Genomic DNA, 12,629 nt, shown 5'->3' on the forward strand with positions numbered 1-12,629 from the left:
AAGTCTTGAAAGCTGGAGAACACCAACTGGTTGGCTCCGAAGCGAAAGACTTCCTATTTATATACACTTGACGGAGGCAGTGCGCATTATGCAAACATCGCACACCAATTCCATTGGCCTGTTTTAGTTCACTCGAAGCTGATAGGGCTCTCTAGTGATATCCCAATTTGTCGGTCACTACTGACGTACGTCGAACGTGACCGACTGAAAGGGAACACAATATGCTTTCATTGTGTCATTGCGACATCATGTGGTTAACATGCGAACGTGACATATGAGTGACTAGAACTCACTGAGGTCTGAAGTGGGACATTTAATTTGGAATATTCCCACATCCAACCTCATATAGAACGCATCATAAGATCTGTAGTGTCTAGCCTGCTGCGCAACAGTAATCAGACAGACTCCAGACAATGCCTCTTCGAATATGCTTTAATCATATCCGGAAAGATCTCGGACCAATTTAAGAGAATTCTGCTTGACAAAAAGTGTACAACAGTTTTTATAGAATAGAAGCATGAAAAAGGTGACATGATTCATTTCATAATTTTTATTCAATATGATTTGTTCTTCATTTGTATAATTATCTATTACTAGGTAAAAGCAAATCTGGATTTCTTGATTATTTCAGCTTTTTACTAAAGTCATGAGGTTATGTATTTAGACAGCTGTCTAGTTTAGTTTCCCCTTTTGTTATATTTAGACACATTTTGGCCCAAGTGTTGGGGACATTTAGTTTTCAAAAGCATATAAATGTTAATCCTGAAAGAAAAAAGAATGTTAGTTATGATTAATTAAATTTCTTAACAAAGCCAACAGTTAGCATTTGACCTTCAGGTCCCTTAATATAATTTGTAACTATTTATCTACATAAATTTAAAACACTAATGAAAACAATCAAAATAACTAAATAACTCTTCTAGATTACCTTGGACCTCTTCCAGTGCCAATAAATTGTCTAAAGATCAAGATTTTATTCATGGGGGCAATTTTACAATGTTTGCTATGAAGAATATTTAGACATTTTTCAACTTTTTTAAACAATTATGAATTTGACATATGTTATTCGACACAAGGACATACTAATTAAGGCTACATTATTTTCCATATTTCTCTCAAAATTACATAATTACATTGAAACATCTTGAGAAAACTGCTAGTTGAGCAACAATACACATTAATACACATCTTTATAATTAAAATACACATCTTCATAATTATATTCTAGTTATAGAAACTTGGCCTGAGAGGCCAAGTTTACAGGATACATTTCATTAGTAGTTTTGTTTTTTAATTCATTTGGCCAGTTGCATTTTTATATCTCAGGCACATTCCAGACATTCAGGTGACAATGCCGACGGATGGTTTATCCCAATATAATGATGACGATGATGCAAACATTCGAGTATTGTTTGTTTAATCTGCAATGAGAACAGTTAAAACCTTTAAGTGCAGAAATATCTTGACAACAAAAAAACTGAATAATAATGGTGAATAAATGAGGTCTTTGTCCCCATGGACTAATATGTGATGTACCTTTGTTTTTTCTCTGAGAGGCAAACAGGACATTTTTCCATGACAAGCAACACAAGAAACTCTAGGCTGAGAAAAATAGAATGGTGTGAAACTATAAGATTTTTTGGTCCCACTTTATATTAAGTGGCCTTAACTACTATGTACTTACATCAAAAAATAAGTACAATGTACTTATTGGGTTCATATTGAATTGCAAAACACTTTTGCTGCTATTGAGGTGGGATACGGGTAAGGTTAGGGAAAGGTTTGGTGGTATGGGTAGGTTTAAGGGTAGTGGTAAGGGTTAAGGGATGGGTCAACAGTGTAATTATAAATGTAATTACAGAAATTAATTACAGATGTAATTACATGCAGGTGTTTTTAAAATATAAGTACAATGTAAAAACATGTATGTACACAATAAGTGCATTCTATCAAATGATTAATTTAAATGTAAGTACATAGTAGTTAAGGCCACTTAATATAAAGTGGGACCGATTTTTTTTTTTTTTTTTTTTTTTTTTTTATGTGTATTCTACAATGTCTCCTATAGGCATTTAGACAATCAAGATCCTTCTGTCAGAGTGAGTAGCTACTTACTCTAGCCTCATCTTGGATTTTACAGTCTTTCCGATGGACAAACACTTCTGTCTTCTTACATGAGGTGGGTTTTAATAACACATTAAGCATGCGCTTGTCATAATTCTGTCATATAGGGGAAAGATACAGGTAAAGCATAAAGATGACAACCATACATATAGGAAATGTTTAAATATTTTTATCGAGCAGTTTAAGGCAAATGCATAAGCACAGAAAAATATAGTAAAAATAAGTAAAATAAGTAAAATAAGTAAAATGTCAAAGGTTTTACATTTGAATTAAACAACTTACTGCACTTATAATGGAGGCAAAATCAAGATGTTTGGTTCTTCCATATCTGTCATTGGCTTCTTCTATTGCTCTGTCAATAATATCTGTCTCATATTGGCTTAGCTGATGATATTCTTTGTCTCCCACTGTTGACTCCAGTAGTAACAGAGTGCTAAACAGTAACAGTAAACCTCTCATCTTTCGCAGTAACTAAAGTTCTTCACTGTTTGCCTGATCTGGTCAGAAGCAGTAACTGGTGTCATATATACACAGACCTCAACAGCTGTGATTGGTCTGCTTTGCAACCAGAGGCAGCCCCCCCCCCCCCCCCACACACACACACACACGCTCAAAAAATGAACTTTCACTGTTGTTATTTTCACTCAAACAACCTATGTATGTTCACATTACTTAAAAAAACTCATGTAACTACACGAAAATAATTTAACTGTGTTGTTTCTACTAAAAATGAGTATTATCAGCTTTTTGTTCAGTCAGCTTAACATTGCTGAGTGAAACACACAAATTAATGTAGACATAACTAACTGGGCAGTGGATCCAAATTTTTTAATTTTGTGATTACCATTATGCAGAAGAGTGGCACCTGTGTTTAGGCTGTGCGCACTCATGTACGCATGATTAGGATGAAATTCCTGCTCTCAATTCAATTGAGTTTGTTCAAATGTGTTTTTTCAGTGCATTTTGTAGAGAAAATAGTTCATTTAATAAAGTAAATTAAGTCAACAAATGTGTTCACCTTACATAATAATAGCTGAATTACAAGATATACATTATAACTAGATTAGAAGAGATCTGTCAGTGAACCTACCAAAAGGAAGTATTTTTTTTTTTAAATGTTGATTAAATACACACTGTAAAACAATATTTTTTAAGTTACCTGGTTGCCTTAAAATTTTTCATTTAAATTAAAAATTCGAGTTAATACAATGAAGGCAAATGGTTTAATATACAGAAACTCAAAATATTATGCTATCTGAACTACATTAATTATTTAAGTTTATTTGATAAAAAGAAAAAAATGTTGTAATAACAAATTATGAACATTTTTTTTACAGTGTGTTTAATATTATATTTAAATGAATAAATTATAATATAATTATATTATAAAACTATTGTGATTTAATTTATTCATGTGGCAGACCGTTGTATCGACTTCAGCTTACAGTGTTCTCTTGGGATCTGAACTTGATGTTGCAAGTGCAAACAATTCAATCAAGAGATAAATTAAAAGTAAAAGGATTTTTAAAAAATCTGATTTTAATCCTAAAGTTCAGGATAAATGTTCACTGTTGTCAACTGTGTTTTAAGTGATGAATTTGATCATGCTAATCCATTAATAGTTGGCAGGTGAGGATGACACCAATTTTTAATCATAATTAATTTGTATGTTGGTCTTGAAGTAATAATGTGTAATATATATATATATATATATATATATATATATATATATATATATATATATATATAGTTTTTACAAAAATAAAATTATCCAGTGTCTTGGTCGTGTCTTGTCTTGTCTTGTCTTGGTCACCATCTCACCCTGACAGTATAGTCACTGCAACCAAACAGGCCTGTTCAGACTAAGCTATCTGTTCATACCCATCTTTTACTGCATTGTTCTGGTGTTCAAAGAAATTCAGAAATGTTGTCGTACAGTGGTGCTCAGAAATATTGGCACCCTTGGTAAATATGATCAAATATGGCTGTAAAAATAAATCTGCATTGTTTATCCTTTTGATCTTTAATTCATAAACTTAGCAAAAATCTATCCTTTCATTGAAGAAAAAGAATTGAAAGTGGGGGGAAAGTCACATTATGAAATAAATGTTTATATTCAAAACACATTGGCCACAATTATTGGCACCCTTTTATTCAATAGTTTTTGCAACCTCCTTTTGCCAAGAAAACAGTTCTGATCCGTCTCCTATAATGCCTGATGAGTTTGGAGAACACCTGACAAGAGATCAGAGACCATTCCTTCATGCAGAATCTCTCCAGAATCTTCAGATTCCCAGATCCATGTTGGTGCTTCTTCTCTTCAGTTCACTTCACTCATTTTCTTTAGGGTTCAGGTCAGGGAACTGGGAAGACCATGGCAGAAGCTTCATTCTGTGCTAAGTGACACATTTTTGTGTTGGTTTTGATGTTTGTTTTGGATCATTGTCCTGATGGAAGATCCGACCATGGCTCATTATAGGATTTCAAGCAGAAGCGGTCAGGTTTTGATTTTTTATCTGTTGATATTTGGTAGAATCCATGATACCATATATCTGAACAAGATGTCCAGGACTTCCAGCAGAAAAATAGGCCCACAACATTAAAGATCCAGCAGTATATTTAACATGGGGTAATTTTTATCCATGTGTGCACCAAACCCATCTGGTGGGTTTGCTGCCAAAAAGCTCTTATTTTTAGTTTCATCTGACCATAGAAGCTGGTCCCATTTGAAGTTCCAATCATGTCTGACAACTGAATATACAGGAGATTGTTTCTGGATGAGAGCAGAGGATTTTTCTTGAAAACCTCCTGAACAACTTGTGGGGATGTAGGTGCTGTTTGATATATATATATATATATATATATATATTTTTTTTTATATATATATTTTTACACTTTCTGAGACTCAAGACTCAACTAATCTCTGCAATTCTCCAGCTGTGATTCTTGGAGAGTCTTTGGCCACTCAAACTCTCCTCCTCACCGTGCATTAGGACGATTTAGACACATGTCCTCTTCCAGGCAGATTTGTAACATTTTTAGTTAATTGGAACTTCTTAATTATTGCCCTGATAGTGGAAATGGGGATTTTCAATGCTTTAGCTATTTTCTTACAGCTACTTTATATATTGTGAAGCTCAGCAATCTTGTGTTGCACATCATAACTATATTCTTTGGTTTTACTCATTGTGATGAATGATTAAGGGAATTTGGCCTTTATGTTTCCTCATGTTTATACTCCTGTGGAACAGGAAGTCATGGCTGGACAATTTCATGTTTCTGATCACCCTGGTGTGCTAAAAAAATGTAAATATGACTGGGAATATACTTCAGAGATATTTTACTCTAAAATTCTAGTGGTGCCAATAATTATGGCCAACATGTTTTGGAGAAAAACATTTATTTCATAATGTGATTTCCCCCCACTTTCAATTCTTTTCCTTCAATGAAAGGTTAGATTTTTACTCATTTTATGAATTAAAGATCAAAAGGATAAACAATGCAGATTTATTTTTACAGTCATCTTTGATCATATTTACCAAGGGTGCCAATAATTCTGAGCACCACTGTATGTTAAGAATTCAGTCACAAGGCTAAGGCTCTGTCAATCATGCTGTGCTTAGATTAGTTGGAGTCAAACTGATGGATGATGGTGCTTGTCTACCTATTACAGATTTTTTTCTTTAATTAGAGGTAGTTTGCCACCCAATAAATAAACCAATAAAAGAATAATTTACAATTCATTTAATAAATTGTTATATTTTATATGCACTAAAACTATTTATGTTTTAATCCACAGGTGCACTTTTTTTTTTTTGGAGGGCTGGGGGGTGGGTCGTCTCTCCATAATAAGTTGGGATACATTCATAAATTGTGTTGCATTAGCTATATTAAACAAAAGCACAAATCCATTATTTTTAGAGAACAGCTGCAAAGTTTTTCATGTTTTTAGTCATCCCAGTGATATCACATCCAACCTGTTGTTGAGTATCTTCTATTATCACATTCTACTGTGTTCTGTTGTATTGTTTGCCGATATGAACAGGATACCAGCTCCCTAGGGGCCGTTGTTCAGCACTAAAAACAACAGATGCTTATCTGTCTCTGACTCACGCCAACCTGGCCACAAGCAGGAAGAACAGTCAAGACAAATGCCTGGCATGCCATTCAGCTGCGAAAATCTAGGCAGAGTAGTCACCAAGGTCTTCTGTCTTTTTACCCCTTTCTGACATTATCTTTTTTATTCACATCATTCAACACATAAGCGTGTGTTTTTGTTTGCAAACCCTTGTGAAAAAGAAGTACACATCTGCCAACTTTAAAATAAATAAATAAATAATAATAATAAATATGTATATTATTGAAATAATATACTTTAACCCCTGGTTTCACCGACAAGGCTTAAGCTTGTCCTTAAAATATGTCAGTGTCATTGTTGTGTCTCTTGATACACACCAGTAATGTTATTTTCTATGGTACGTTTATAAAATGTACTTAAATGCCCTAATTGAACTAAGGCCTAATCCTATCTTAGTCTAAGCACTTTCTGTGAAACCGGGCCTAAACGACTTAAGTTTTGGACACCTAATTGCATGTTAATCGAAATTAATAAAATTTATTATAGTTTAATATTAAATGCAATAAGTTGACAATAAGTCTGCTTTTTTATCCCACTTAAGTAGAACTTAAGGACACCTTTATATGCAATTTTATAATTACTTTTATTATCTTTGAAATTAGGTTAAAATGTGCTGCTGAATGCATAGACAAGCATTTATGTTAAACTAAAATATACTTTAATATACTTTCTATTAAAAGTTTTATGTAACATATTTTTAATTACACGATTGTAATGTTGTAATGTTGATATTGCACTTTAGTACATTAAAATATATATTAACTTTAAATGTAACATTGAAGAACACACAACAGATACAATTCTAATCAAGTACTTTACACTTTACTTACACTCTAAAAAAAGATGGTTCTTTACATGTAGTAACAGTTCTGTTTAGAACTGTATCATCCGGAAGAACCCATTATATGCTGAAATGGTTCTTTGTGTTAGAGTTTAGGGTTCTTTATTCTCGCCTTTTTGTTTTTCAAATCTGTAACTGTCATAGCCAACTCTACTGTTTTTCTGGAGCTCAACCATTCAATTACACAGACTGACTTTCAATTTGTAACTGGTTTCCTACCAATTGTCTTTTTTTAGGGTTCTATTTAACACCAAATTGGGTTCTGCTAATTGTTACAAGCTGAAGAACCCTAATTTGGTACTATTTTACACCATCAAGAGTCTACATGTGCTTTAGTCAACTTTTAAAAAAAGAAAAATTAAAAGCTTTTAAGATTTGAAGTATACTACAAGTGTGCATTCAATACAATTAAAATTAAAAAGATGCATATTCCATATAAATCTGATCTCCCTCCACCCTGGCTGCCACTGCTGGGTCCAAGGTGAAATCTCATTGGTTCATAGAAATCTAATTGGCTCTGCATAGCTGTGTATTAAACAATAACAGTCTTCCACAGGCTATGATTGTGTTTTGTTGCATTTACATTTAGTGTGACCAGACAAACTGCTTGTCCCTGGAAAATAGTTGCATCACACCTAGATAGATTGAATATTTAGACCACTGTTACCCAGATGATATAGATAACACTTTATTTTGATAGTCCACTTTAGACATTCTACTGACTATAAGTAACTTCGCAACTACATGTCAACTGCCAGTCATTAGAGTATTAGACTGTCTTGCTTAATATCTGCTAACACTATTTGAAGGTCCCCCAACCGACTGTCATGATCACAGTCTGCTCCTGTCAGTTTCCGGACTACACTTCCCACAATCCTCCCTGCCAGTCACATGTTCACTCCACACCAATCACCTGTCGCCACATACAGCCATGCACACACTCCTCACTAATCACCACACCCAGCTGCAGCTTGTTACCTGGACTATAAAAGGACTCTCACTCACACAATCCAATCGCGAAGTCTTGATTACCCCGTGTGTCATTTCTGAGCGTTATATCCTGTCTGCCTGCCTGTCTGCCTGTTTGTTGTTACCGTTCCTGCCTGTACCTGTTTATTGACCCATTGCTGCCTGTCCTGACCCTTGCCTAGTCTGCCGTTCTGTGAATGATATCTGCCTGTCCTCGATCTTCTGCCTGTACTCTGACTACGACTCTGCCTGTTCTTTGCTGTTCCTGTTTGCCCCTGATCGACCCAGCCTGTACGACTATGCTCACTTTGAATAAAAGCTTGCACATGGATCTCTGCCTGAGTCCCACTTCGTTACAGAAGACTTCGCCACCACTACGATCCAGCAGCTTCCCCCGAGAGCATCTGCACGGTATGGACATTACGCAATTGTTATTGTGGAGCTCGCAGGGCACACGATCATTAGAGGAATATGTGAAGGAATACTTGGACATTGCTTACCTCTCTGATCTGCCTGACTGTGCACTGATTGACTTTTTTTGTGATGGCGTCAACCAGCCTCTCCAGAATAAATTAAGACGAGAGGGACCGCGTTCATCACTTGGCAGCTTTATGGACTATGCGTTGCTGTCTGTTGGTTCTCTGTTTACTGTGGGGGTCGCGGAGGAATGCGACACCATGGGGAATCACGTAATGGCCGCCACGCCAAGGAACATGCACAAAATGGCGGCTACCATCACAACAACAATTCATGTCTCCGCTGATCGCCCAGAGCCACGTCACGTCTCTGCTGATCGCCCAGAGCAACGTCACGTCTCCGCTGATCGCCCAGAGCAACGTCACGTCTCCGCTGATCGCCCAGAGCAACGTCACGTCTCCGCTGATCGCCCAGAGCAACGTCACGTCTCCGCTGATCGCCCAGAGCAACGTCACGTCTCCGCTGATCGCCCAGAGCAACGTCACGTCTCCGCTGATCGCCCAGAGCAACGTCACGTCTCCGCTGAACGCCCAGAGCAACGTCACGTCTCCGCTGATCGCCCAGAGCAACGTCATGTCGCCGCTGATCGCCCAGAGCAACACCAAGTCCCCACTGAACGTCCAGAATCACGTCACGTCGCTGGTCCTGCCCGAGAGCGGAGAGGATTGCGTTCCAGCATGAATGATCTTCCACTGACTACAGCACGAGCAGCTGGCATTCCGAAACCCACGGCCGCTTCGCTCTCAAGCCAGCCGGCCACTTCGCTCTCAAGCCTGCCGGACGCTTCGCTCTCAAGCCTGCCGGACGCTTCGCTCTCAAGTTCGCCTGTTGCAACGCTCTCAAGCTCGCCTGTTGCAACGCTCTCAAACTCGCCTGTTGCAACGCTCTCAAGCTCGCCTGTTGCAACGCTCTCAAGTTCGCCGTTTGCAACGCTCTCAAATTCTTCGGTAGCAACGCACTCAAGCGCCCTGGACGCGATGGACAAGATGGCTGCTTTGCCAGTGCCTACGGGCAAGATGGCCGCCCCTTCGGTGCTCACGGAGGTAGGGGGCGTTCCAGCCATTGAGTCCGCTCCAGAACCCACTTCAGCCAGTGAGTTTGCTTCAGAACCCGCTCCAGTCGGTGAACCATCGCCGCACCCTCAGAAGAGGAGGAGGAGGAGGAGGAAGAAGGCGTCCTCCTCTCCTCAAGACACAGACGCCCTTCAAGAGGCCGCTGTGGGCCTGGAGACCATTCCAGAAGTCTCTCCTGCTCCGCCCAAGCACCTTGCCCTGCCGGCGCCACCTGTGCTTCTTGCCCTGCCGGCGCCTCCCGTGCTTCTCGCCCTGCCGGCGCCACCCGTGCTTCTCGGCGCCACCCGAGCTCCTCGCCCTGCCGGCGCCGCCCGAGCTCCTCGCCCTGCCGGCGCCGCCCGAGCTCCTCGCCCTGCCGGCGCCGCCCGAGCTCCTCGCCCTGCCGGCGCCGCCCGAGTTCCTCGCCCTGCCGGCGCCGCTCGAGTTCCTCGCCCTGCCGGCGCCGCTCGAGTTCCTCGCCCTGCCGGCGCCGCCCGAGTTCCTCGCCCTGCCGGCGCCGCCCGAGTTCCTCGCCCATCAACCCGCTACATACTCCATTGATTTCCCCAAGAACTTTTTGGGGGGGGCAGTATACCTAGGGGTGGGGAGCTTGTGGGTGGGGACCTTGCTCGATCACTGCCGGCATGGGCCTTTGAACTGTTATGGCCACTAATGGACTCTGACCCGCTGGGGTCATCTATGGACTCTGTCCCGCAGTGGCCGTCCAAACCACCTGACCTGCCGTGGCTGCCCAAGCTACCTGACCTGCCGTGGTTGCCTGAACCACCTGACCTGCCGTGGCTGCCCAAGCCACCTGACTTGCCGTGGCTGCCCGTGGCACCTGACCCGCCATGGTGGCCGAGTTCCTGGAACCTGCATTGGGGACCCTGTTCATGTCTGCATACCAGTCCCCAATGCACCCACCCCCCCTCCCTAGCTGTTCCGTTTACGTCGCGAGGACGCTCCTTCCGGGAGGGGGGCATTATGTCATGATCACAGTCTGCTCCTGTCAGTTCCCGGACTACACTTCCCACAATCCTCCCTGCCAGTCACATGTTCACTCCACACCAATCACCTGTCGCCACATACAGCCATGCACACACTCCTCACTAATCACCACACCCAGCTGCAGCTTGTTACCTGGACTATAAAAGGACTCTCACTCACACCATCCAATCGCGAAGTCTTGATTACCCCGTGTGTCATTTCCGAGCGTTATATCCTGTCTGCCTGTTTGTTGTTACCGTTCCTGCCTGTACCTGTTTATTGACCCATTGCTGCCTGTCCTGACCCTTGCCTAGTCTGCCGTTCTGTGAATGATATCTGCCTGTCCTTGATCTTCTGCCTGTACTCTGACTACGACTCTGCCTGTTCCTTGCTGTTCCTGTTTGCCCCTGATCGACCCAGCCTGTACGACTATGCTCACTTTGAATAAAAGCTTGCACATGGATCTCTGCCTGAGTCCCGCTTCGTTACACCGACATTCTACTGACTATAAGTAACTTTGCAACTGCATGTCAACTTCTTCTACTGACCCTAAGCCCTAACCTAACAGTCTACTAATACTCTAAGAGTTAGTTGACACGTAGTTGCAAAGTTACTCATAGTTTGTAGTCACCTTAGCGCTTTTTACAATGTAGATTGTGTCAAAGCAGCTTTACATTGATAACTGGTACATAATTTTTGCTGCACAGCAGCTCTTTGAGAATAGTGTCAATGCAGGCAGATCAAAGCACTGTTGAATAAATGTCAAGAATACTGTTGAATATAAAATGTCAAGTCAAATGTCAAGTGTCCCCAACTAAGCAAGCCAAAGGCGACAGCGGCAAGGAACCCAAACTCCAAAAGGTGACATCAGGTGGCAAACAAGTGGCAAATAGGTGTTATAATGGAGAAAAAAACCTTGGGAGAAACCAGACTTAGTCGGGGGGCCAGTTCTCCTCTGGCGAACAGTGCTTTGTTACGACTCAGGATGCTATCATAAGTCTGATAGGATCGCAACATTCAAAGTATTTATTTCAGTTCCATCCAGTTGAGGATCGTATTCGTCACACCGGTATGGACGGTTGTTGAGGAGCTGCGCTACTGGTTGTCGTGTTGATGAGGCCTTCACAGTGGATGATCTAGTTGACTCAATCTCTGCTGATACTTCAGGGCTGCGTTGTGGTCGTGTCAAGGCGCAAGTCCTTAGTCTCACATGGATATGGCCTGGATCCGGTTGACTACGGTAAACCTCGGGATAAACAGAAAGACTAATATTAGCGTAGATGGCATTCTTCTTCCGATGTAACGAGTACATCTGGTGTTATAGGAAGTGTTCCCGGTTCCGGCTGACTTAATTTATGCAGCCTAATAATCCTTTAATGGATTTGAAAATATAAATTGATAATGTGTTATGTGTATGCCAGGTTAAAGAGATGTGTTTTTAGTCTAAATTAAAACTGACAGAGTGTGTCTGCTTCCCAAACAATGCTAGGAAGATTATTCCAGAGTTTAGGTGCCAAATAGGAGAAGGATCTACCGCCTGCGGTTGATTTTGATATTCTAGGTATTATCAGCTGGCCTGAATTCTGAGATCGCAATAGACTTGAAGGACTATAATGCTTTAAGAGCTCGCTCAGGTACTGGGGAGCTAAACCATTTAGCGCTTTGTAAGTAATTAGCAAGATTTTAAAATCTATACGATGTTTAACAGGAAGCCAATGCAGTGTTGACAGAACTGGGCTAATATGGTCATACTTCCTAGTTCTAGTAAGAACTCTAGCTGCTGCATTTTGTACGAGCTGTAGTTTATTTATCAGGCGAGCAGAACAACCACCCAGTATAGCGTTACAGTAATCTAGCCTTGAGGTCATGAACGCATGAACTAACTGTTCTGCATTTTTCATTGAGAGCATACAGTGGGTACGGAAAGTATTCAGACCCCCTTAAATTTTTCACTCTTTGTTATATTGCAGCCATTTGCTAAAATAATTTTTTCCTTTTCCTTTTTCCTCATTAATGTACACACTATGGAAGCCCGTTTCCG

The 12,629-nt window shown here is 40.5% G+C and overlaps 1 protein-coding gene across 1 annotated transcript; it reads right to left on the reverse strand.

The window, feature by feature from the left end:
* Positions 1–414: 414 nt before the first annotated feature.
* LOC125279780 (cystatin-like protein) lies at positions 415–2,645 on the reverse strand. Its single transcript, XM_048209791.1, has 4 exons — positions 2,407–2,645; positions 2,116–2,220; positions 1,537–1,602; positions 415–1,421 (listed from the first exon to the last, which is right to left on the reverse strand). Exons 1-4 carry the CDS (start codon positions 2,581–2,583, stop codon positions 1,323–1,325), a joined length of 447 nt encoding a protein of 148 aa, XP_048065748.1. The 5' UTR covers positions 2,584–2,645; the 3' UTR covers positions 415–1,322.
* Between the last annotated feature and the right edge of the window lie 9,984 nt (positions 2,646–12,629).

The sequence above is a fragment of the Megalobrama amblycephala genome, linkage group LG12 (genome assembly GCF_018812025.1).
Source record: "Megalobrama amblycephala isolate DHTTF-2021 linkage group LG12, ASM1881202v1, whole genome shotgun sequence".
Lineage (NCBI taxonomy): Eukaryota > Metazoa > Chordata > Actinopteri > Cypriniformes > Xenocyprididae > Megalobrama > Megalobrama amblycephala.

Excerpts from the sequence above, each read along its gene's own strand:
- LOC125279780 (XM_048209791.1), bottom strand. The coding sequence starts at position 2,583 with ATGAGAGGTTTACTGTTACTGTTTAGCACTCTGTTACTACTGGAGTCA. Across the intron at positions 1,603-2,115 it reads AAATCCAAGATGAGGCTAGA|CCTAGAGTTTCTTGTGTTGC; the intron begins GTAAGTAGCTAC and ends TATTTTTCTCAG. Across the intron at positions 1,422-1,536 it reads CTCTCAGAGAAAAAACAAAG|ATTAAACAAACAATACTCGA; the intron begins GTACATCACATA and ends TTCTCATTGCAG.